The sequence below is a fragment of the Papaver somniferum genome, chromosome 1 (assembly GCF_003573695.1).
Source record: "Papaver somniferum cultivar HN1 chromosome 1, ASM357369v1, whole genome shotgun sequence".
Classification (NCBI taxonomy): domain Eukaryota; kingdom Viridiplantae; phylum Streptophyta; class Magnoliopsida; order Ranunculales; family Papaveraceae; genus Papaver; species Papaver somniferum.
The window spans coordinates 225,681,186-225,706,101 of NC_039358.1; the positions used below are offsets into that span (position 1 = coordinate 225,681,186).

The 24,916-nt window shown below is 34.6% G+C and overlaps 2 protein-coding genes and 1 long non-coding RNA gene across 3 annotated transcripts; 2 read left to right on the forward strand and 1 right to left on the reverse strand.

The window, feature by feature from the left end:
- Positions 1–3,773: 3,773 nt before the first annotated feature.
- Positions 3,774–5,969, forward strand: LOC113337712. Its single transcript, XR_003354399.1, has 2 exons — positions 3,774–4,005; positions 5,746–5,969. It is a non-coding gene; the product is annotated as an uncharacterized LOC113337712 (long non-coding RNA).
- A 6,106-nt stretch (positions 5,970–12,075) lies between these two features.
- On the forward strand, positions 12,076–15,132 carry LOC113317615 (pentatricopeptide repeat-containing protein At1g62350-like). Its single transcript, XM_026565772.1, has 3 exons — positions 12,076–12,542; positions 14,032–14,418; positions 14,744–15,132. Exons 1-3 carry the CDS (start codon positions 12,177–12,179, stop codon positions 14,771–14,773), a joined length of 783 nt encoding a protein of 260 aa, XP_026421557.1. The 5' UTR covers positions 12,076–12,176; the 3' UTR covers positions 14,774–15,132.
- Positions 15,133–15,252: 120 nt separating this feature from the next.
- On the reverse strand, positions 15,253–19,876 carry LOC113317607 (TBC1 domain family member 22B-like). The gene is made up of 10 exons (XM_026565766.1): positions 19,664–19,876; positions 18,468–18,630; positions 18,192–18,369; positions 17,714–17,784; positions 17,196–17,333; positions 17,008–17,099; positions 16,349–16,620; positions 16,022–16,107; positions 15,804–15,905; positions 15,253–15,687 (listed from the first exon to the last, which is right to left on the reverse strand). The coding sequence occupies exons 1-10, from the start codon at positions 19,762–19,764 to the stop codon at positions 15,523–15,525; spliced, it is 1,368 nt and encodes a 455-aa protein (XP_026421551.1). The 5' UTR covers positions 19,765–19,876; the 3' UTR covers positions 15,253–15,522.
- Positions 19,877–24,916: the final 5,040 nt, after the last annotated feature.

Consider the following 24,916-nt stretch of genomic DNA (forward strand, 5'->3'; position numbering starts at 1 on the left):
TGGGAAATATATTTAATAATTTGTTGAGCCTACGACAGCCCATACATGTGTAAATGTCACCACATGAATAATTGTTTGCGGTGTGTAAATGTCACCACAGAAATAAAGAAGAAGTTAGTTCCATATACATGACTGTTTAATTTAGCGAGTTGGTTGTGTTTTAATGTTTGGGAAAACATGTATTGTTTTCCAAATCATGTTGATGTTTACTTAAAAGTAAAATGTTATTTCCATTGGACACCTATTTTAGGGATGATGTGCTCTCCCATTCCCACTTTCAGTTTCAGAGACAGATCAAGAAGTGCACGTGGCGATGAAAGCTTCGAGGAGTTGATTACGATAGTTAGTTAGTTAGCTTCCGCTATGTTTAATTTATGTTTATATTTTATTTGTAAATCAACTCACTACTGAATATGTATCATTTGAGAGGAGTTCTTATATTTATTTCAGAGTGGGTTTAGATTCAGATTAATCTTTGTTTAGAACTTCTTTCTTATTGTTTTAATAGATGTTTTAGATCCTTTGTGCCTCTTTTATAGTTAATCTTTTGGATTAGTCAGCTGTTAGCGGGGCGCTACAAAACCGTACTACTTTATACTGATGTTAATTTGTGACTACGGAGACAATATACCGCAGTGTTGTCACTGTAAAAATTTTGGTCATATAAAAAAATATTGTTGTAATGACAAACCAAAAGAGGAGCATGCAAGTTTATGTGTAGAACATCTAATGATGCAAAAGATGTAATTTCCCTAAGAAAAAAATTATAGCGATAATGATAATGTGGATGTTGCGGATGATGATGAAGATGATCACATGTGATGTTGATGATTATATGATGTTGTATGGTAGAAATATTATGGTATGATGGTGAGAAAGATGATGTCCGAACTACGGAAGGATGTTGGAATTAATTCAAACATGGTCAATCAATTTATAATAAGGATAAAAAGCTACGGGATTGAAGATACTCATGATAGGTTGAAAACAGAACCATTGATTCCTTCGAGTTGCAGTACTACTAGTTTCTGTCGACCCTCTCAAAATCTTAGCCAATGGTTTACTGATGAAGGTGCATCGCTACACAAGATCATGCTCGAAACCTGAACTCCTTGGCCCTTATTATAAACCGATTGACCATGGGTCTAACGGCTAAACTTGCCAAAATGGGGACAGGTGGTGAAGCTTAAACCTCTCGGCCAAGATTGATCAGATTGGTTCAAACTTGAGCATTCACTTATTTTCCCCTTTGTAATCCTATTGTGGAGAGATAATTGACAAACTAATTTTCCCATTTGTCTACTCTGTTGTATTTACTCTTCAAACAGTAGTTTTTTTAGTATCACAAACAACTGGTTTGATAAACAGAAGATGGTTTATCTTACCAATTCACCATATTAAGTGTGAAAGTTCTGAAAGTTTGAAATCATTTTCAGTTTGTTTCGATTCCGATGCCTGTAGAATAAAATGCATTAATGTAGTTTTCGTTGAACTTCCAGGAAGAAAATATGTTCAACTACCATCATCTATAAAAGGAATCAAATATACACATTAAATTATAATATATTTGTATAAATTTAAAAAAACAATAATTACTAATAAATTTAAAAAAAAATAATAATTACTAATGAGAATAGCTACTTCCTTTACTACTGCTTGGAATGGATATAAGTAAGTCTTTTTAGCACATGACACAAACCAAAAATAATATTACTTCAATAAATATTAAAAATAGATTTACAAAAAATAAAAGTGTATGAAAAATCCTCATATTTATTATGGTGAAAAGTAGTACTTAAATGATTATACAGAGAATATACATATATGTAAATGAGTTGCTTCAAACCTAACAACATAAAGATTTATTTTGTGTTATGTGTGATACCACACGTGTCACAAAATATATAATATCTAACTCACAACTATATGTAATCTTAAATTTAAAATTAATTAGTGTTATTTACTTCGTGAACTTCTAATTAACAAATGGAAACAATGCAATTCTTTTTGTACCAGAGGGAGAGTCTGAGTTTGAGAGGTTAGTCCAAGCTGCAGAAAAATACAAGTCAAAAAGTTGAAAACGCAAGAAAAGAGTGAAGTCAAGGTACTCATTCAATAATTACACATACGACATAGCAACACGATCAATAATATCAGATGAGATTTATCATTGGATGCTAAGAAGAAAATTGAGGATGCAATAAATAGTATTATTCAATGGTTTGATATCAATGAACTAGGTGATATAGAAAGATGAAGCAGTTAGAAATTGTATGCGATCCTGTTTTAATCCAAATGCATAAGCCGGGTGAAACTGGTATTGAAATCAAAGTCTAGGAAATCGACTAGTGTGGGGTTTGCTTTTCACTGTTGATTCTCCTAAGTTCTTTTCTCAACACTCTTTCAAGGCTCCAAAAATAGTTGAAGTAAGTTGGAAACCTCCGTTATATGGGTGCGGTTCAAAACTCAGTGATACATGCTCATTGGTAGATCCAGGTCTAGTTGGTTGTGGCGTTCAAAGTCGTAACAGTAATTGTATGGTAATTGGGAGTTTGACGCAATCCATTGGTGTGGAAAACTCAGTTTCACCAGAGTTTTAGGGAGTGATTTTTTCCTTTAGGATCGTTCGCTCAAGAAGAATGACTCGTATTTGGTTTGAATGTGACTCGATGAGTTTTATTAACGCGTTGTCAGACTATTCTTTGGTACCATGGAATTTGGCAGTTCATATTGGGTGAATTATATGAAACTCTTATCCACAGTTCAGTTTAGATATTCTCATATCTATCGAGAAAGCAATGTCGTAGAGGATATGTTGTCTAAGTGGAGAGCTTATACTCATCTTTTTACCAAAATTTTCCAATAGTTTTAGATAATAAACCTCGATAATGGAGGGTGAAACTTCTAATGCTTACTGCTTGATCTCCGCAAGTCGTGAACCAGACATTGAATCACTTGGAATATTTTTATGGAGAAATTTTACTCGTTGGAAAAAATGACCAATTTTTTCCTGATGACCACCAGATTGTTATACATTTTTGAAGATGGTTAAGAGAAAATCCCCGTTGAAACTCCACATGTAAATTTGAAGGTAAACAAAAGAAGAGCGAAGGGGATGACATCATATGTCGTGGTCACATTCTGAATGCCATGGAGACTAATATTTACAATGCCCATCGAAGTTAAACGATGATCGACAAAGGAATTATCGAATGTGCTTAATAACAAGTACAAAATATCTGAAACGAGTAACAAGCATTTTATGATCTACAACTTCATAGACTTTAAGATGGTTGACGATAAGTCAATTATTGCAGAGGTTAATGAACTTCTAATTATAGTTAGTCATTTTAGGGATGTTGGATTGATCTTGTATCTTCACAATTCGGTGTTGGCGCTGTCATCTCTTGTCTCTCCCCTTCTTGGAATGATTATAAGAGGAAATTCAAGCCTGCTGAAACTGCCTATGATTTACAAGGTTTATAACGTCATTTACGAATCAAAGAGGAATCCCATAAACAATGAGTTTGCCACATATAATTCACATTATATGAACTTAGAGCATCCACTAGCACGACCAAATATATGTAAAAGAAAAGTGAAAACTACTGTGAAATCCGTTTTTATGATTTTTTCCACCCTGAAACCCACGGGAGTTAAATGTCATGGACGCACCCAGTTTTCCTAAAAAAATTCCTCCCAGGCCCATATTTTTCGAAATTCTATTTAGTTTTGTGTTTATTCAAAAAGTAACCTCTCGACTTTATGTTTCTTCGATTGATTTCTTCGTTTTCTTGGGGAAACAAAGAGAGAGCCAGAGAGGCGAGAGATAAGTAGATGATTTTATCTGCGATTTTCGTTTGATTTCAGCTTCGAATTTTCATTTTTAGGTTTGTTTGGATTCTGATTTTTCTCTTTTAGGTTTTAGATCTTTATTTTGTTGTTTTCTTAGGGTTTTGAAGCACATGACATATAGCAGAAGGAAGGAGCTCTGCAAACTTAAAGGTAATCTTTGATTCGTTTTTTTTTTTGGTTAAATATGGCTTCAATTTTTATTGGGTTTTTGTTGATCATTGTTTGGGTGTCAATTGATCTGGTAAGTAATCTACAGTATATTTTTGTTGTGTTTGACTTTCATTTTAGGTTTTAGATTTGGAGCATTAACAATTGAATAGAATCATAATCATTCTTCTCTCGTTATTTATGACGATCCTTGTCATCCTGATCAATTTCCGAACTCACAACTAGCGTACTGATTTCATAATCAAAAACCTCACTAAAATCTTCAAGAAGAGGCTTACTGACATAGTCGATCTTAATTTCATTCCGTAGGGAAATGTATTGGTCAAACAAAACAATGATTTCATATGTTTGGTCTAGCTCTATTTTCCTTTTCTACAAAGTATTGAATTCATTGATAATATCTCTGGTGTTTTGCTTCTTTGGATGTTTGTATAACCTAGTGACCCTGTGGTAACATGATTACTTCATCTTTGCGGGAGTTGATGACCTGACACAGTTGGATAAATTTTCTCATTTTCCACTAATTCGTATAAACGTTGCCTACTCATTAGCTTCTGCTCATGTATATGATAGTTAGTTTCTCTAGCTACCGTGTTTGTATACATTTTGTAAAAGAAGGACAAACGATACTTGGATATGACACTTAGGCTTTTTGTACAGTGCTTGTCTGGTGTTTTAACTTTGAGTCTGGGTCCATTTTTAGCTTATTTATTTGTATTTTCTAGTCCAGCTTCTTGTTTTTATTGTGCATGAAGGAGAGTCATGCTACAGGTCATGCTATACTAGTATATTTGTACTGTGAGATGATGTTAATACTGTAGTGGAGAAGTGATTTTGACAAATTTTGGGAATCTTGCAAGACATCAGATGAAGCCACTCATCGTGGTTTAACATGGATGTGAATGGTCTACGGAATTTTTCCTTCTCATGGTGAATGGCCTTAACTTCAAAAAATATTTTAATGTCACATCAGAAGGTGGCTCATATGCTCATTGCAGATCGATGCGATATCTTATCATTTAGAAAAAGATCGAAAATGTGGTAATTTAGCCGGTCTTCGTAGTCTGGAAATCCCTGATCTAATCATGGAATATCAAGCTAATTTTTTGTACGAACATATAATCTGTGAGAGAATTTCATTCTCAGGCCTTTTACTAGCTGTTTTCGTATAAAAGCTTGCTAATTCTCTGTTATTTTTTTTTCTTTTGCTAGCTGTTTTCGCAAAAACAAAAATTTGTTCACTAATTTATTTATATCTTTTTAGTCAAATGGATTACGAAATCTGAATAAAAAATTCTGAATGATTCTTAGTTTGGGAACCATTTATATGAAATTTGTGATTTTGATCCAGATCTGGTGGACAAATGTAGGAATATGAATATATATGAGTATAGTGAAATCAGATTGCACAAGTTTCTTTTCCATTTAATTCTCTAGACTTGCTAATTGGGTATGAATTATAATATTTTCCTTTAACCCGTTGATGATGAAACAAAATTGTAATCATTTGTGGTGGTTATGTTACTGTTGAATATGAGTACTGACAATGAACTAAGTTGAATATGTTGAGTATTGTTACCTGTGGTTGTGGTGGTCATGTTGTTGTTCTGGATTATAGTATGATGAACGGCGGTTGCAAAGAACTTTTTTTAATTTAATATTCCAATAGTTTTTCATATCATTGTATGTTCTTCACATCCTAGTGTTGTGTTGCCGTTGCAGGGGAGATTAGGCGGAAAGGGAATATAAGGAGGCACACTTCAAATGGAAAACGATAATAGGGTGATCCAAACGATTCAAACCATGACAGTAGTGAGATATAAGAAGTCCCCTAGGAACTACAAATGAATTTTTCATTTGATTTATTATTGTGTTGATGATGATCAAGTAATTATACTTTTCATATTGTAACAGAAAACTTACCATTAAAGATTTTTTGTGAGTTATATTTTTTTTAATGGTTGCATAATTTGTTATGCAGCTATAAAAATGACTGCATAAACTTTTATGCATTCAAAAATGGTTGCATAACACATTATACAGTCACATTTTTGTTACACAGAAACAAAATAGTGACTGCATAATCTTGTATGCAACTACAAGAACAGCTGCATAATCTGTTATGCATCCTAGAAAATGGATGCATAATTTGTTATGCAGTCGACAAAACGACTGCATATTTCATTATGCAGCCATTTTTCTTTCGCTGATATTGAAGTCAATCTAAAAATGACCGCATAATCTGCTATGCAGCTTCGAAAGTGCTTGCACAACATATTGTGCTTTTTTTCGAATGGTTACATAATGTTATGCAGCCACCTTTTTATTAGCGCTGAAATAGGAAAATGACTGCATAATCAGTTATGCAGCAATAATAATGGATGCATTACTTGTTATGCGCCTGATTAAATAGATGCATAAGTTATTATGCATCAGAAAAGATGGCTGCATAGTTCATTTATGCTAGTTCACACTTAAATCAACAAAAGAAAAATAGTTGCATAACCTATTATGCAGCTATAAAAATTACTGCATAACCTGTTACCCAATCGAAAAAAATGAAATGCATAATTTGTTATTCATTAATTTTTAGATTTATACATGTTTTTGATGGTGCATTATCAAATTAGTGAATGCGTGAAGCAAAAATATGGTTGCACAATGTGTTATGCGTCTTTTGTTGTGACTGCATAATGTGTCGTGCATCATTCTTTTTGTTAGAATGTTATTTTTGAGGCATATATATCATTTTAGTGGTTGCATAGCCTAACTAGTGGATGCATAATCCAAAATATGGTTGCATAATTTGTTATGCATCGTTTCTGGTGTCTACATAATGTGTTATGTATCCTTTATGGTGGCTGCATAATGGTAATGTATCTAGTTTTCAAAATTTCTCCATAAAATGATAATTAACTCCGATTTTTCGTAAAAAATTCAAATTTGATATTGTTGTTTGTACTCGTTTTGTAGAGCTCTTTAAAATCTTCCCAACGAGATAAAATTTATAAAATTCCAAGGAATTGCTTTTTAGATGTGTTATATTCAAGTTTGCATTCCAATTATACCCCTGAAAAATAGGACGCATAACTCGTTATGCAGACTCTTTATTGAGAAGATAGGAAATCCAAAATTTCTTCCTTTTACAAGTAAATATATTAAGGGTAACTTAGTTTTGTTACTCTCTTTTTATAATTTTGAATAATTATGGGTGTCACTATAGGTGAAAAATATTTTGGGCTTCCCAACAAGAATAATATTTTTTTGGGGCCTTAGTCTAATTTTCCCCAAAGAAAATCACTTGGATAGTGAGCGAGCATATAGAGCGCGTCCAAAATGAAGCGTGATCTTTAATGGGCCTGCTAAACCTAAAATCCAAATATGCCTTAGGTAGTTTCTTTCTGCAATGAAGCTTAAGAGTTATTATTATCTCACAAAAATAACATTGAAACCAAAACTAATTGAAAAATAACAAAAATTCCCACCTTTTCATCATTTTCCTCGCATAAGGCCTATTTCTATACACATGTCAAACACCATGACTTGCCACTTTTGTATCCATCATGGTTATGGAAAAGTGGCAAACGTATATGCCAAAGTGTCAAAAATACCACTTAGGCATATACGACAAACTTTTAGGAATGATAGAAAGTTCATCGCTCGATGGTCATCCCTTTTCTCGAGGGCCAGAATAACGCCAGCGCTAGTCTTTCTACCGCTCGTCAATTTTATCATCGTTCAGCAATTCATCATCCAACGGCCAAGAATCCTTCGTATAAATACTCAACTTCAAAATCATTTCAACTCACACCATCTCAACTTCAAATTCATTTCAACATGCCTAGTGCTCGTTGCACCAAAGTGACTAGTGCTCGCTTCACTCGAGAAGAAGGTGTTTCTCTAATTCGATGTTGGATATCAGTTGAAAGCGACACATGTTTCAATTTAGCGACTTTTAATATATGGGACACTGTGTTTCAAATATTTATGAAGTTAAGTCATTTAAATTTCAGAAAAACAAATGAATGTCTTCAAGATTTGCTTTTTTCTAGGTGATTTGTCTCACCACCTCCTTCTGTAGGTGTGCCTGTATCACAAACCATACTATCTAGATGTCCTTATCTATGAGATAAATATCTTTATTTATAGCTTTGATTTGGTTTACCAAACCTTCTAGGAATCTATTTCCTTATCTAAGAATGATTCTTTGTATATGATTAATTCCTTGTCTAGGTTTATTTCCTTATATAGGAATATTTCCTTGTCTATGAATACTTCCTTAAAGTCAGTATTCCTTCCTAAGTAGTAATCAATACTTAATATAATTAACTTGAGGATTACTCAGTTCGCATAAGATGAAAGATACAGTTGTATTACCTCCCCCCCTCCCTTTAAGAACTTGAACTCATATGGAAGTTAGAACTAGATATTTAGGAAATCGAGAGAAAAGTTTTCCCCTGGTGAACCATCTCGCCTTGCTGGAAACTTCACCATGTCGTTCAATTAGAAAAACATTATTGTCTCTTTTTTCTTTAATTTCTTGGTGAATCTTCGATCCATAATGTAATTGTACCTAATTGGTTTTTCTCGATGAAACAACAAGTCTTCAACATGTGGTAAGATCATCTTGTCATCCTCATCATCATCTTGTGACAATGGATCAAACAACTTCAAGTGTTCTGCATTGATAACCGAGCACGTTACTTCCCCATCCGATCGTTCCTCATCTAACTTCAACCATACCATGGCCATCTTGTTCTGCTAACGTATTCCAATTTTCGAGTAACTCACCAAGTTGTTTGTAGAGAGATCTAGTGAAGACCATAAACCATATGAATCTTCCCTAAAAGAAACGAACCTGGCTCTGATACCAACTTGATACGTGTGGCCTTTGTACCTTGGTGTCTTATTATAGATGTTGAATTCAAAATAATAATAAACGAAAGATAGAAAACAATATACAAAAGAACGTATTTCGAAGAAAATATCTTCTTTAATTATAACAAGAAAACTATTACAAATCTCTCTTTATTACTCTTACAGTCTTTCTAGGTAAATAACCTTGAATTGTTTTGCTAAGCTTGTTTTTATAATAATTAATGTCTCACAAACTTCTCTCTAAATTATTTGTCTCACAAACGTCCTCCTCTAGGTGTGTTTGTGTCACAAACCACACTAACTAGCAGGTGTCCTTAGCTATGAGCTAAACATCTCTATTTATAGCTTCGATTTGAATTCTCGAACCTTCTAGGAATAATTTATTGTATGGGAATAATCCATTGTCTAGGAATATTTCTTTTTCTAGGTATATTTCCCTATAAAGGATATTTCCTTTGTTTAGAAATAGTGCCTCAAAGTCAGTATTCCTTCCTAAAGTAGTAATCCGTCCTCAATATAACTTGAGGAATAACACAGTTCCCAAAAAAAGAAGATATTATTTTGTATCACTAGTCAAGTCAATATAGATTCTAACCTACAGTGGTTCTTCATGAACCGAGATTTTGAACCACGCAAAAACTACCTACACACATAAAGCGTGGGCCTCGCCGGCTGGAAAAATACAGGGGTCCCGCTTATGCTTATGATGTGAGGAAGCGGTTTTCATGGAGTTCAAAAACTCGGTTTATTAAGACTTTTTGATTTAAATTTAGTCCATGTTAAAGAGATAATAAAAAATAAACTTTATTTAAAGTAAAAGAAAATTTTAAATATAAAGCAATTATCCCTCTCATTTTGCTTCCACAAACTATAAATTCTTTATGTAATCATATTTTTCTATTAATGTTGTTCATTTTATTCTTTAGTTAGTTGTCAATCTACCTAGCATTGCATTGACAGATAGGAATTAGCCATTAACTATGCGCTCTGGTCCAAAAAAAAATTGTCGAGGCCTTCAACCGCCCTGCAAATCAGTGATATTCATGTGAGTCCTAACATACCAGGGAAATGTTTTTGACGTGAAAAGCAATTGCTAATGGGACCTCCCTAATTTTTCCAGGATATTAAGAATTTTTGACGGCTACGTACTTCCTCTCCAAACTTTAAAGGCAAATGCAGTCTTTTCTGGACCATTTTCCCAACCTTTCCTAAGAACAACTTTTTAGGGACCATGATTTTTTTGAGGGACCATGGTTTTATTCGATCACCTTCCCTATAGTAATAAGGGGTGTCCTAAAGCATTGAAAAGACTAACCTACCCTTAATCTAATTTAATTTAAAACCAACCCAATAACCACCTATATATATAATCATCACCTCCTCCCACCACCACCTCCCACCATCGTCGATTACCACCACCACCAATCACCACCTCCTCCCACCACCACCTCCCACCATCGTCGAATACCACCACCACCACCAACCACCCGATTACCACCACCACCTCCCACCATCGCCGATTACCACCACCACCACCTCCGATTACCAGTCTTTTGTAGTGAACTCAGAGTTCGGTTGATTCGCAAAAAAATACTTTTAACCGAACTCCTTGTATTAGAACAACACAAGTCCATAAGTTCGGTTCCTTCACAAAATAAGGATATCACCGAACTTTAGTTTACGAAAATAATGAGAAGTCCACAAGTTCGGTTCGTTCGCAAAAATGTTAAGTTTTCTTTGTAACCGAACTCTACCATTGAAACTTCGTAAACGAACTCTACCTAATTCACCAAGAAATAAATTTCGTAATAACCGAACGTTTGCCTAATTGCATATATGCATATATAAGCCCAGTTCGGTTGATTCGCAAAATATGTAGAAGTTTGCGAACCAACCGAACTTCTAACACTAGGTTACTTTTAACCTGCAGTTCGGTTGGGAACTTGGTTGCGTTGAAGTTTGCGAACTAACCGAACACACAAGATGTACCCAAATAAATTGTTAAGTTCAAAGTTCGGTTGCCTACCATTTTATCCTAGGTAACCGAACATTACACTGAACGACCAAAACCTCCATTAACGAGCGAGTTCGGTAACCTGCGTGTTTGGAAAACGTAACCGAACTACACTTTCAGGTGTGTTCGGTTACATGTTCTTGACATATGGTAACCGAACTGGCCCAAATCTAAGTTTGAAACATACCTGGGTACCCAAATACCCTTCCTTCGGTTGTGGTTGGTAAAATCCATCGTTTTTCATGTTTTCCTTCTTCATCTTCTCTAACTTTACTCTCTCAATAATTTTACTTCTTCAAAAAAAACCATCTAATTTTTTAATCTCACTAATTATCTTTAACTTAATCATCTCACTAATCATTACACTAACTATTCTTAACAGTAACTAATCATCACCCAAAATTAATCAGGAGGGTAATTTAGGTAATAATATAAATATCTAGATAAGGGGTGACCTAGATTTACTTTTAATGTCTTTATCCAAAATAAAACCATGGTCCCAAAAAAAAAACCATGGTCCCCAAAAAAATCGTTCTTTCCTAATCATAATACTTGGCATTTCCTTACTTGGAAGTGAGTCAAACCGTCCGCGCCGACCTTGGTAGAGGTGAACCACAAAGGTGCATTGGACCTTGCTAGAGGTGAACCAGAAAGGTTATAGCTCATTTGGATACCGGAAATAAAAATCAGAAGCAAAACTATTTTGCTTTATGAAAAGCTGACTTTTCTGCTTTTAGAAATCGTTCTGAAAATTTTTGTCAAACTGACTTCTGATTTTCCGACTTGTAGAAAATCAAAAAAAATAACTTTTGAGTGTACATCACTAGCCTAGAAATATCTAGAAGCTAGAATATTTCTACTTATCTAGAACAAAAATTAGAAGCAAAAATATTTTGTTTCACGAAAATCAGACTTCATTGCTTCCCAAAGTCGTCCTCAAATTTTATAGCCAAACTACTTCTTCCTTTTCACCATTCGCACCCACCCTGAGATCTAAGTGCCAGATTATATCAATTTCCTATCCTGGCTGATCCACCATGAGAGAGAAGTGCAGTCAGTGGATCCAATTATGGCCGGTTCATTCTCAAATCACATGGCCGATTCTTTACTGTTTTACACCATTGGATTGGCTTATTACTTCGGGCACTCCCCCCCGGATTTTCTTTAGAAACCCATAACAGCGGTGGTTCCGTTAACACCAAAACCCCAATCTTTCACTCAATTCTACTCCTTTTCTCCCTCTAGGAGCTCTCACCCCAACATGAATACTCTTCAAATTGGAATTCCCAAAATGGGTTTCACAGAAACCACCACCAGATTTCTTCTCCACAACCCGAACCACCACCTCCCATGTTCTTCTTCTATGGTGGTATCCGTTTCAAGCAGTGGGTTTTCAAGGAAATCAACAATTGTGTGTGGATTGAGAAGTGGACCAAGAAAATCATTATGGAGGTCAAGGGTTTTATCATCAGAAGCCATACAAGCTGTTCATTCATTAAAGTTAGCAAGAAATTCAGATAAATTAGATGAGGTTTTTAGTAATAGATTAAGTAGGTTATTGAAGGAGGATTTGATTGCTACTTTGACTGAATTGCAGAGACAAAATGAATTAGAATTATCCCTAAAGGTTTGGTTTTTATTTCCCCTGTTTAAATTTAATTGAAGCTTACAATTAAAATGTCTGAACTTTACATTTTTGAATTCAGTGAATTGTAGTTCTAGGACACAAAAATGAAGACAAATAAAAGAAATCCCTCAGGACCAAGAGTTTGAAGTTGATTAGGTAGATCGATTATGTGTGTCCATAGGGTGTTGAGCCTACTAGCCATATCTTCGAGCATGTTTAAGATCTCCATCCTTTAATATGTATAGGATTTCGGTTCACATAGCACTGCTGTTGTGGAAATATTAAGCATCTGATTTCTAGTTGGTGTTATGGCTTGCTTTAGCAGTCGTTCAGTTATGAATTTGTGTTGAGGAATCACATGGTTGCTTACGATGAAATTTATGCTAGTTGATGCATAGAGCTGTAGTCTTGATGCTGATGACTGACTTATGTTCTATTCAATTTGATTGGCATTCTTCTACATTGTATTAGAAGTAGGCGTTTAAACCTCTTATGTTCTATTCAATTTTAATTGGCATTCTTCTACATTGTATTAGAAGTAGGCGTTTAAACCTCTTATGTTCTATTCAATTTTAATTGGCATTCTTCTACATTGTTATAGAAGTAGGCGTTTATCGGTTTCTAGTTCTTGGTACCACACTCTATTGTACATGTCTAGGTTTGCTTTGGTTACCTCTATGTATATGAATTTGTGTTGAAAGATCACAAGGTTGCTTAATATGAAACTTATGCTAGTTGATGCTTAGAGCTGTAATTTCATAAGTTATGATGCTGATAGCTGTCCTTTTATATTCTATTCAATTTGGTTGGCATCCTTCTACATTGTAAAAGAAGTAGGCGTTTAGACCTCTTATGTTTTATTCAATTTTATTGGCATTCTTGGACACTGTTATAGAAGTAGGCATTTATCAGTTTCTAGTTCCTATTACAGTTAAAATAAATTGTTTGGTTCTGTATAGTATATGTCCAGGTTGGCTTTGGTTACCTCGACATACATATCATGGGGTTTAGTTGTTTTGGTGTTCTGCATGATGGCGTTTATTTGTAAACTTTTGTTGCATATATCCTCTCAGCCTAATTTTCTTCTATGGGTTAGTTCTAAGAGCCACCATGAACCTCAAATGTTTTTGGTTGTCTTTGCCTATTCCATCTGCTGTACATGTCAAGCCTAAGACAATGTTATGGGTTCTCTAGTTCTCATTCTACATTGTTAGATGGTTCAAGTTGTTTACACTTTATGGAAATCATGTATTCTATTCTAATTTCTATGGTTTCTAGCTGTTAATATTTGGCTCATATGTGTTGCTTAAGAATGATGCCGGATTGACATTAGATTGTCTGGAAGTGTATGTGGCTACGTGGGATTGTATGTTATGCCGCTTGTAAGAACATAAGTTTTGTTGTAACTTGATCTCATCTATTTGTTATCTCGTTTTTCTAGAGTCTCATGGATTTAGTGGTTGCTAACTTAGTTTTCTGTTATTTGTAGGTTTTTGGGTTTGTCCGCAAAGAGCTGTGGTACAAACCTGATTTATCCTTATATTCTGACTTGATATACATGTTTGGTAAAAACAAACTGATTGAGACAGCTGAAGAACTTTTCTTAGAACTACAGAGAGAAGGTCTGAAGCCTAATACCAGGACTTACACAGAGATGATTGGAGCGTTTATACAAGTGGACATGATAGAGAAAGCAATGGGGTTATATGCCTCAATGAAGGAATCTGGCTGTGCTCCAGATAAGTTAACATTAACCATATTGATAAGGAACCTTGAGAAAGCTGGTGAAGAAGAACTAGCCTCTACAGTAAAAAAGGATTGCGAAGAATATGTCGAGAACCCAGAGGAATTCCTTATAGAAGTGGCAAAAAATTATGTAAGCACTTCTACTCTTGACATTGTACTAAATCTTTTCTTTTGTTTCTATCGACAAGATTCTCAAGTATTACCCTTGGCCTAGTTATTTTTAACTTTTGGGATCATTCACAGTTCAGTATATTTTCCATCTTACCGCAAGAATGTTTCCAAATGCTAGTTGAAATCTTGATCCGACTTTAAAGGTTGTTTGCTTGTTTTTCTGAGACCTGGCACTTGAAACTTCGAAAGTAACAAAGGCATCCGGGGTGAATTTGTATATAAACATGTTAAGTTTCTTGCATATATGTCTGTTTTTCATCTGACTTGCTCTTGTGCTATTTCAGCCAAAGAGAAAAGCAATTGTGTTAGTCTAAAGACTTTCTGTCACAAGATAAGATCCTGAGAAAGTATGTGTATAATTTCCCCAGAAGACCAGTGAAGGTGTGAATATTTCTCGAAGATGAATAGAATGACTTATATGAAGACAGTCAGACAGAGAATTCCATGTGCTGCAGATGTGCAAGCTTCAAGCTCTCTCTTTTACTTGCATCTTGTAACAGATAGGAAGTAGATCAGTTTAGCATCTCCGTGTACATTGTAAAAAGTAGATTCGTATAATTTCTGGGATCTTGCATATCGTTGTTACAGTAAAAAGTAGATTCGTAAAAAGTAGAAATTGGTGTAATCACATTGTTTTGATTCTCTCATTTCCTAAGTTTTTAGTTTCTGTTTCTGTTTTCATTTTTCCTGATGGTGTTCAGGGATTGGGCTTTTCCTTGCCCGAGACACATTTTCAAATCGAATTAAGAAAAAGCCCAGATATCTATGACTTTTAAGCTATGCTAGTACAATGTGTGAAAGCCTGATATATTTCGACGCAGACATAGCTTTGTTTTACAAAAGAGACAGAGATGGCCAACAAACCAAAAAAGGAACAAAAAATACACATTACATTTGAGTGTACAAAATGAAATCAAAAGTTTCCTCTGTTGTTACCTACTACATGAAAACAAACACAATAAAAGAGAGTAAACCCCACTTGCAAAGGACCCCGATAGATTATGAAAACATTGATTTCTCTTCAGAGGTGTGTGGGTACAGATACAATGGAATCTGTATTTGGTTATGAGCTCGTTAAGTGACTAGGAGAACTGTTGAACATTGTATGCCACATGAACGCTCTCGAAAGGACCATCTCTAGCTCTTGGTGTGTCCAGTTATGAGTTGGAAGGTGTTGAAGGAACATCACCATCTCTTGGAAATCAAGCTTCTGAAGTTTGTCTGACCACTGAAACATTCGCAAATACTACAGATTATGATGCTGAATTTTCAAATAACATGTAGTGTAATTAATGAATAACAAGGATACATTGAAGAATTCCAAGGGAAGAAATTTGATTTTACCGTTAAAAGAAAACTGGCAAAAATGTATACAAGAAATTCAGGCAATGCATCTCCTTCTGCAAGATATGTGTCCCACAGCCGTGTTACAAGATGGAAAGGTATCTGCCAAAGAATCACAAAAGAAAATTGATATGCTGAGGGAATAAACGTGATGGTGCTTACTGCTAAAGTGATAGAGAAGGAAAATTAAAATGCAATTGGTAACTCGGGTAACGAACCTCGCGTATTAAAAGACAATTGAACCAGCGGAAAGCAAACTGAAGGAACTCCAGATCTTGCTCCTCCATGTGCTTTGAGACAGGTTCTATTGAGACCGCAAAAGAACAAAATTGGGTCAGAATATACATGGGACTTGATAAGCCGGAAAATGTAAAAAACTAGATTTACATTTAGAGACTTAAAATACATGATAATTGCAACATAACATGTTTATTGAGTACATATTTTTAGTTAGATATTCGTTAATCTTTTGACAGGACTGAGATTTGTTTATCAAGGAAAAGCAAAGAGATGAAGAAATGAAGCAAATGGGAAACAGAATATACCATCTATCCTGCGAACCAATTCTTTCAGCTTAAATACAAGTCGCTGAATTCCTGGTTGAGCAAATGTGTAGTGGTCTTGCATACCGTCAAGTAACTTAGATAAACACCAATAGCAATCAGCTTCTATGTTTGATATATTCTCTGGAGTTAAATCCAATATAGACCAATTCTCGATGCTCCCATGCAAGTATTCTGACAAGAAAACAACTAGAAATGGTGTAACCAGATCATTTATTCCTTGAACATATCCACTCGCTGGATGCCGAATGGCCCTGTTAAAAGTAGAGAACAAAAGAAGAACGGAATCATTCAGTAACCACAATAATAAATTCCTCCAGATTCATTTCACATAAATGTATGCCACATGTGAGTAATGAAATCATGTTAGATACTATACAAAAGTTTGAGGATTCTAACGTATATCAATACAATGTAGTTCAAAGGATATCAGAAAACTTTAAAAGTAACAGAGACAAATTCCTCGGGTACCTATATGTACAAGATACTAATCCTTGGGCACCCCATACTTCTAAGCTGTTTGTAGTCCAAATTCATGCCGTAAATTTTTATTTTTATTTAATTTTTTTTCATTCACCCGTTAATTGGAACGATAAAGATTAGTAGTGCAAGGAAGCAATAAACTGAGAAATATATCTAACCATGTATAGAGGATGCGCTCCAGGGATTTCTGAACTTCTATTTGTTGAAAGAAAGTCACATCAGGTACAGTTCTTGGACAATCAACAGCTATCTGAGTAGAAACACACAACAACGGATATAATATTACCATGTAACAAGATAAAGTTTCTAATTTCCAATGTTAAGCAACTCAGCCAAAAGTAAATACCTGGCGGAGCATACTAATCTCGTCTTCAGAGCGTTCAGTATCAGGAATATCATAATATTGGGCCACGCAGTCAAGGTATTCAAGCCGTTTCCTCGCCAATACACTCTCCCTTCTATCTGAATTAGGTGGTGCATATCCCTGTTGTCAGCCCATATTTAAAATTCAAGCAAGTAACAACATTTTTATTTCTAATCCTATTTATATTATACTATATCAACATTTTATTCTGTTTATTTTATTTTATTTTTTGACAAGCAAAAATCACAAGGTTTGCAACTGTACAAGGAAAAGGCAATATTACATCTAGTAGTACGTCAAGAGCCGTACAATGAAGTTCAAACCTCCTTTTAGACTCAATACAAAGTAACTCTGAATTTAAAGGAAAAAAAACGCAGAATCTTCCCCACAAAAATTAAAACCATAGCCAAGTATTGGCGCTTGTACACCAAATACACCAGTTTAGTAGGACCAATTTTGCAATCTAGCATCAAATCTAAGCTTTAAAAGACTGGACTTACCAACAGAAGCCTCCATATATTAGGGCGCATATATGGTGGTATTCCACTCCATGCTAACTCACGCAGTGTCTCTACATAAATAGAAAGTAGACAAATATAAATTATGCTAGAGCAAATAACCCATTGATAATATGTTCTACAGAAAATAAGAATCAAGTTCAGAAGGATCTACAGACTAAGTTTATCTGTATATTATTTAATAGCAAATTAGCAGTATAAGTTAATGCTAACGTTTGGACTTAATGCAGTGAGACCCAGACGAGAGGTCCACTGATAGAAGGAGGCAGATTAAGGATGCTGGACCAAGTAAGCAGCCTACCAACTGATTGATGATGTAACACATGGATGATAAAAATTTATTGAGCACAGATGTGAAAGATAATAACAAAAACTATGACGGACATCACTAGACAGGGAAGCACTTCACCTATGCAAAGCAAAAATCTTAACCTTCGTATTGTAAGGCCAAAACAAATACCTAATATTACAGTTGATCCAGAGAGTTCCTTTGAGAACTTCATCACCCTAGCAGAATCTGTAGCTCTAGCCCCAGACGACAAGGACCTTGGAACCTCGGGCAATTTCTCGGATTGTGATTTCGACAATTTGGGATTCTTAGCCATTGCATCTATTGTCGTACGCGAACTTTTAATTTCCTACAATGTAAACTATAAATTTGTGAACACGTCATTCAAGAAACCAATACGATATGTTAACTCTGGAAACTGATTATCTATGTGAAATTCACAAATACCTCAGAAGACCTGCCTACGATATCACCTGGTCCTAGATTATCTTCTGTATAACTCTTATCAATATTTGGAGAGTACTCTGACGAACTAGTAGTAGTAATATCTAAAGGGTCTGTTGTCCGAGTCAGCAAAACTTTTCCTGGGAAGGTTCTACCTTTAAGCAACCTGTATAAACAAGAAAAAGAAATGGAATGAAGTTATGACTGTCGCAGAGATTATCAAAATCGTCACTCAAATCAAACAAACTGGTGAAACCATGAAATACACAATTGCTACACTAACAAAGCAGCCAGAGAAGCAAACAACGTTTTATTTCCAGTTACACATTAGCAGGACAAGATCAAAACTTCACATATGACTGGGAAATAAAATGCAGACCAAACATACTCATGACACAAGAATGCCGAAACTCCTACCTCTAAACTAGATATAAAAGAAAGAAAAGGTATCTCCATTAGTTACCAAACTCAAAAACATGGAGCCCCCTACCGAGTGTTCACATATCGAAAAGCATGTACTATACCTTATGATAACACGGAAAACCTTTAATCTGTATGTAGTTCATTAATCCATCCACTGAGGTATTCTTTTATCAGAAATGTAAAATCAAACTACTGGTTCCGAACATAAATGAGAAATTCCAAATACTCATTGTTCCAGCTTAGACTAACAACAAGGTCCAGAGCTAGACTTGTCCCTGATATTATCATTTACACAAACAAGTTGGATTCGTCTCATCTAGCTATCTCAATGAATCACGAAAATAAGCAAAACCAATTTGGATTTCTCTCAATAACCATCTCAAAGAATCCTTAAAAGCTACTGATTAAACTCTTCATTACTTGAGTTCAAGACATCATAACAATTCATTGTCATCTTCATGCAACCCTCACTCCAGCCACCGACCCCAAGTTCCATACCACACAGAAATCATGACATAAACTACACAGACGCACACGGATTTAATCTTCTAGATCTACTCACTAGATTCCTGAAACCCAACACCAAAAATTTCATATCTTTTCACTTCAATGTCACATATTTAAACTAGATCTTCTAATTCAATAGATCCAAAAACACAATCTAAGCTAAATTAATCAACTTGGGGCATCCTAATTTCACACTCTTGTACATAATTGATCTGAAAAAACTCAAAAGAATAAAAATTTAAAAGTGGGTCACGGAGATTATTACATACCCTTGAACATTTCTGAGAGTTTGATTAAATCTTGAATCTAGATTTGAAGAACTGTTTGTATCCTTCTTTGAAGGTTCACCTTCTACGGTGCTGTTCTTCATGGTGTTCTTCTCTTTGCAATGATCATGGTGGGTTTGTGTGTATTTGTCTCTAGAAATTTTGTCTCTTAGGTTTTGGTTTCTACTCAAAAATGGTGCTCATTTAGTTCTAATCATCTCGTTGGAACCAAATCTTGATTAAATTGGCTTTATTTGGTGCTTGAAGTGAACCGCGTAGGAGGTTTTGGTTCTTCATTCAGATTGGTTATTTCTTTATTGTAATTTTTTTTTTTGAAGCAATTATTGTATTTTTTTTTTTTGAAGCATGAGAAACAGAAAGAGCGGTCTAGATAGCTATTACACGTGTGTATCTAGTACCCACAGAGTCATTTAATAGAATTTGGTTGAGAAAAGGTGGGATGACATGATCCCATATTGTTGTCGATAAAATTCCTGCTTGGCTTCCATCTGCTGCAAAATTTGTCATGCCATCTGCTGCTTGAGTCCCTTCTCTATAATTATGTTGAATAACACAAAGAGAAATTTGTCGCATTCTCAGTTTTATATCGGTAATCATCTCTACAATATACCACGGAGCTTCAATCTCCGTTTTTATGAAGCGCATCAGATTTTCCGAGTCCGTTTTTACAAAGCGCACCAGTTTTCTTGCTTTGTAAAAGAAAAATAATTTTCATATCAGAATAATGAAATAAAAAGTAGTGTAATGTAATACGATTTAATCTAATTTTTCCTAGCATTTTCAGGGCGACTCTAAAAGAATTAGGGGCGACATAAAAAGACAAAAAAGATCACCCAAACGTAAAATGTAGCCATCTCTTATCTCCTATTTTTTTAATGGCCAAACTACCCTTTGCAAAAGGTAGATAACTTTACAATCGGGAAGTTAATCCACAATCGGGAGTCAATTTAGTTTATATAACTTCCGAATATAAAGTATCCCCAAAATAAAATCATCTATCTTTTGAATTTTGATTATACTATAATCGATAGTAAATAAAGTTATCTTGAATCCCGATTAAAGTAGACCTTTGGCTAAAATACTACCATAATCGGTAGTGAATTTAGGTTATTTAACTCCCGAATATAGAGTAGCCCCTCATCTTTTGAATTTTGATTATCCTATAATCGGTAGTAAATAAAGTTACCTTGACTCCCGATTAAAGTAGACCTTTGGCTAAAATGCTATCATAATCTGTAGTGAATTTAGGTTATTTAACTCCCGAATATAGAGTAGCTCCAAAATGAGATTTTGCAAAACATTCTCTATTTTTTGAATTTTGGTTGAGTCTATAATCGGTAGTAAATGAAGGTATCCCGACTTCCGATTATAAAGTAGACCTCTTTACCGAAATCCTATCATAATCGATAGTCAAGATAGTTCATATAACTATCGAATATAGAGTTGCCCCAAAATGAGATTTTGCAAAAATCCACTATTTTTTTAATTTTGGTTGAGCCTATAATCGGTAATAAATGAAGTTATCCTGACTTCCGATTATGTAGTGGCTCTCTTTGCAAATATCCTATCATAGTCGGTAGTCAAGATAGTTCATATAATTACCAACTATAGAGTAGCCTCAAATTGAGAGTTTGCCAAAATCATCTATTTTTTGAATTTTGGTTGAGCCTATAATCGGTAGTAAATGAGGTAAAATCTTGACTTCTGATTATACAGTGGCTCTCTTTGCAAATATTCAACCATATTCAGTAGTCAAAATAGTTCATATAACTACCGGATACATAGTACCCCCAAAATGATACACCCTCCGTCCCATATTAGTTGAGCCCTTTGTAGTTTGCACAATTTTTAAGGCAAGGAAAGAAGGGAGTATGTTTAAGTATTTATTACAAGTATATGCCCTTATGGATAATAACTTGTAAAACTTCGAAATGATTTATCTCTTGAACTATATCACGTTTTTTTGTAAACTTTATACCGTTGAAAAGCATTTTAAAACACATACGTAATGAATATAAACATGACTATCAAATTATACATATTTCTTATAGTAACAACAGTCAATTAAAAGGGTAGTTTTAGAAATACCCCCTTGACTAGTGAAATGGTTCATCTATTTGTGGGACAAAATTTAGAAACAAATAGCTCAACTAATTAGGGACGGAGGGAGTATTTTACAAAAATCCTTTTTTTTAAAATTTTGGTTGAGCCTATAATCAGTAGTAAATGAATTTATCATTAACTTTCGATTAATAGTAGTCCCAAATACGCATTTAGCACAAATTCATATCAATCGGTAATCTCTGTGCGTTTCTTAACTACCGAATTACTCTCAACAATCGGTTCAAAAATAACTTCCAATTAAAAAAGGGAATTAACATATTGTACTATCCTTTTGGACATCCTTTAACCTTGTCTATGGGTTTGGAATAAAAAAATCGCTTTTAATTCTTTAGAAGTCGCCCCTAAAAATGCCAGATAATTTTTGTAAAGAATTTTTTTTAAAGAAAACTCATGATTTTAAAAGGTAGGGACCAGCATTAGCTGGGCCAGTACCATTTAAATAATCCAATCTTTTATAATTTTGTGTCTCGGTAATCGTGAAAAAAAATTAATATTTTAGTGGATGCATATTTGGCCGATAAATAAAATTTTCTTTCAATGGCAAAATTTATTGAGCCGAGAATTTGAGTCACATGGCAAATTTTATATAAAAAATAAATATTATAAAGTCGATTTTTGATAAACAAATTACGAACCTATAAGTTTCATTAGATGAGAAAATGAGTTTCTTTAGAAATTTTTAGGTCACAATGTAGGATGCCGATTTTGGATTTTTCTAGATTATGATATAAAGGTTTATACTGGAATCATGGATTATTTTCGCTAATCAAACAATTTTTTGATCACATTCAACTTTGGGTTTAAGGTAATTTAAGGGTAACCTTTATTGTTGAGCGATAATTTTAGTATGGTTTTGCTACACTAATAATGGGTTGGATCTTGCGTTTTCACCTCCCGCCGAGGTGACGTCGCTCAACCCATGGACTAACATGAGACTGGTCTGTTGGGTCATGTGGATCCTTACCTCTGTGAAAGACATGAGAAATCCAAGATCCAACCTTTGGAAATTAGGCTAAGGTCCAACCCATGGATAACCCATAATATGAGGGCCCTAGTTAAAAGAGTTTTATTACTAGGCCCTGAATTAAAAATAAATTTTAATTCGGTTGAAATGACCAAATAACCTTCACTATATACGTAGCTAACCTAGGTTTTTTATCAAACCGACACATTCATTTCATTTCAAGAGAGAGAAACTGAATCTCACCTGAGAAAACTGTCGGTCGAAAACCTTCAAAGAAGTGCAGAGAAATTTGTTTCAGAGAATTTTTTTTGCAGATCGAAGAAACGAAAAACTAAAACAGGTATATTTCGGTCAAATCTTCTTCTTCATGTTTAATATTTTCTTCTTCTTCGTGTTTAACATGTTTTTCGATCTGTTTTTGGAACTGTTTTCGATCTGTTTTTCGATCTGTTTAATCTCAGTAAATTTGATATGTTTTGCGATCTGTATTTGATCTGTTTTTGATATGTTAAATCTCAGTGTATTCGAATTGTTTTTTGCTTCATTCGTTGTTTGATTCAGTCCTTTTTTGATCAAAGAAGAAGACGAAGAAAAAAGAAGAAGAAGACGAAGAAAGAAGAAGAAGACGAACTGAGGTTTGAATCTGTTTTCGATCTTCTACTTTTCCTCTCTGTTTTTAGGGGTTAGGTTTAGTTGATGTTTTCTGCTCATGTATCATCTCAATCTCATGTTAAGGAGTTTAGTACTACTGGAAATTGATGTTTTCTTACTTTTTAAACTGCAGATTCAAATTCAATTTATATTTTGTGAAGTAATATGGCGCGAGGAAGAAGCAATACCGCTGAAACATATACTGCAATAACAGGTATTAAGAGTTGAAATTATTTGATGATATGTGTTGTTATGATATCATGCTAGTAAAAACTATACATGCGATTTTGGTTGTGAGGATCTAATGTAAATGCTTTTGAATGTATAACTATGCAAACAAGGGTCTGTGTAACTATAAGTTACACATTCAAAATCTCACCACCAACTGTGTTGTGGTTTGTATACTGAATGTGTAACTTGTAGTTACACATACAATTGAGCCTTTTTAACTGTAAGTTACACATTCAAGATGTCACCAATGACTTGCAAAGTGGCTGTGTAACTATAAGTTACACATTTAGAATCTCATGTTTGTAATGCATATGCATGTGTAACTATAAGTTACACATTGAAAATCTAACCACTAACTTGTCAAGTGACTGTGTAACTAGAAGTTACACATGCATAACAACATCATTGATTTGCCAATTGCCTATGTAACTAGAAAGTTACACATGCAAAATATAACCTACGACTGTATTTTGTTTGTAAATAATAGTTACACATCAAAAAATGACGCATGTAAACCTTCATATGCATGTGTAAGTGATAGACACATTTTTGTGTCTAATTTGATCTCAATACTATATATTGTTGGTACTCGATTTTGTACAAATTTTTTTATTTTATGTATTTGTAGGCATTTTTGGGAAATAAACATTTTTGGAAAATTCGGCTCGAAAAGTTGATTTTGGCACCCGGAGGACACTTGCTATGCGGACTCTCATTTTGGTTAAAGGGCACCTCAAATACTAAGGGGCACCTCAGTTGGGCACCTGCTATTCGCACCCCAAAACAGGATAGGGGGACACCATCTTCTTCATTCAAATTTTAGTTTTTGGCGGGAACTTTTGCAGCCACCGGCCAGAGATTAGGGTTGGCGATTTGAGCTTGTTGCAGTGAGATTCAATACATGGATGGTGTGGGCTTTAGAATCGGCTAAATTTGGATGGATAATCCGTTCGAAGCAAGACAGGGGAATATGATGTGCACCGGATTTTAGTCGGATTTCTGCTTTGAATTTCAAAGTGATTTGTTTCTTTTTTTTTTGGATTGATACCACCCTGTTACGACTAAACAGGGATGGTAAGTCTTATGTTTTCGAAAGTTACGTGGAGTTAGAAGAAAACAGGGTATATGCACATACCTAAGTTATTCTCGGGATTTTCCGAGTTATTTTTGGAGTTCAGCGTGTGGCTAGAGGAAGTTGGATTCGTGTTGGCTGTTGACTGAGTCTGTCGGAATGTGTCAACACCATTCAGACGCGCGACAAAGTC

Excerpts from the sequence above, each read along its gene's own strand:
- LOC113317607 (XM_026565766.1), bottom strand. The coding sequence starts at position 19,764 with ATGAAGAACAGCACCGTAGAAGGTGAACCTTCAAAGAAGGATACAAAC. Across the intron at positions 17,785-18,191 it reads TGGATCAACTGTAATATTAG|AGACACTGCGTGAGTTAGCA; the intron begins GTATTTGTTTTG and ends CTATTTATGTAG. Across the intron at positions 15,688-15,803 it reads TTGCCAGTTTTCTTTTAACG|TGGTCAGACAAACTTCAGAA; the intron begins GTAAAATCAAAT and ends CGAATGTTTCAG.
- LOC113317615 (XM_026565772.1), top strand. The coding sequence starts at position 12,177 with ATGAATACTCTTCAAATTGGAATTCCCAAAATGGGTTTCACAGAAACC. Across the intron at positions 12,543-14,031 it reads AATTAGAATTATCCCTAAAG|GTTTTTGGGTTTGTCCGCAA; the intron begins GTTTGGTTTTTA and ends TGTTATTTGTAG. Across the intron at positions 14,419-14,743 it reads TAGAAGTGGCAAAAAATTAT|CCAAAGAGAAAAGCAATTGT; the intron begins GTAAGCACTTCT and ends GTGCTATTTCAG.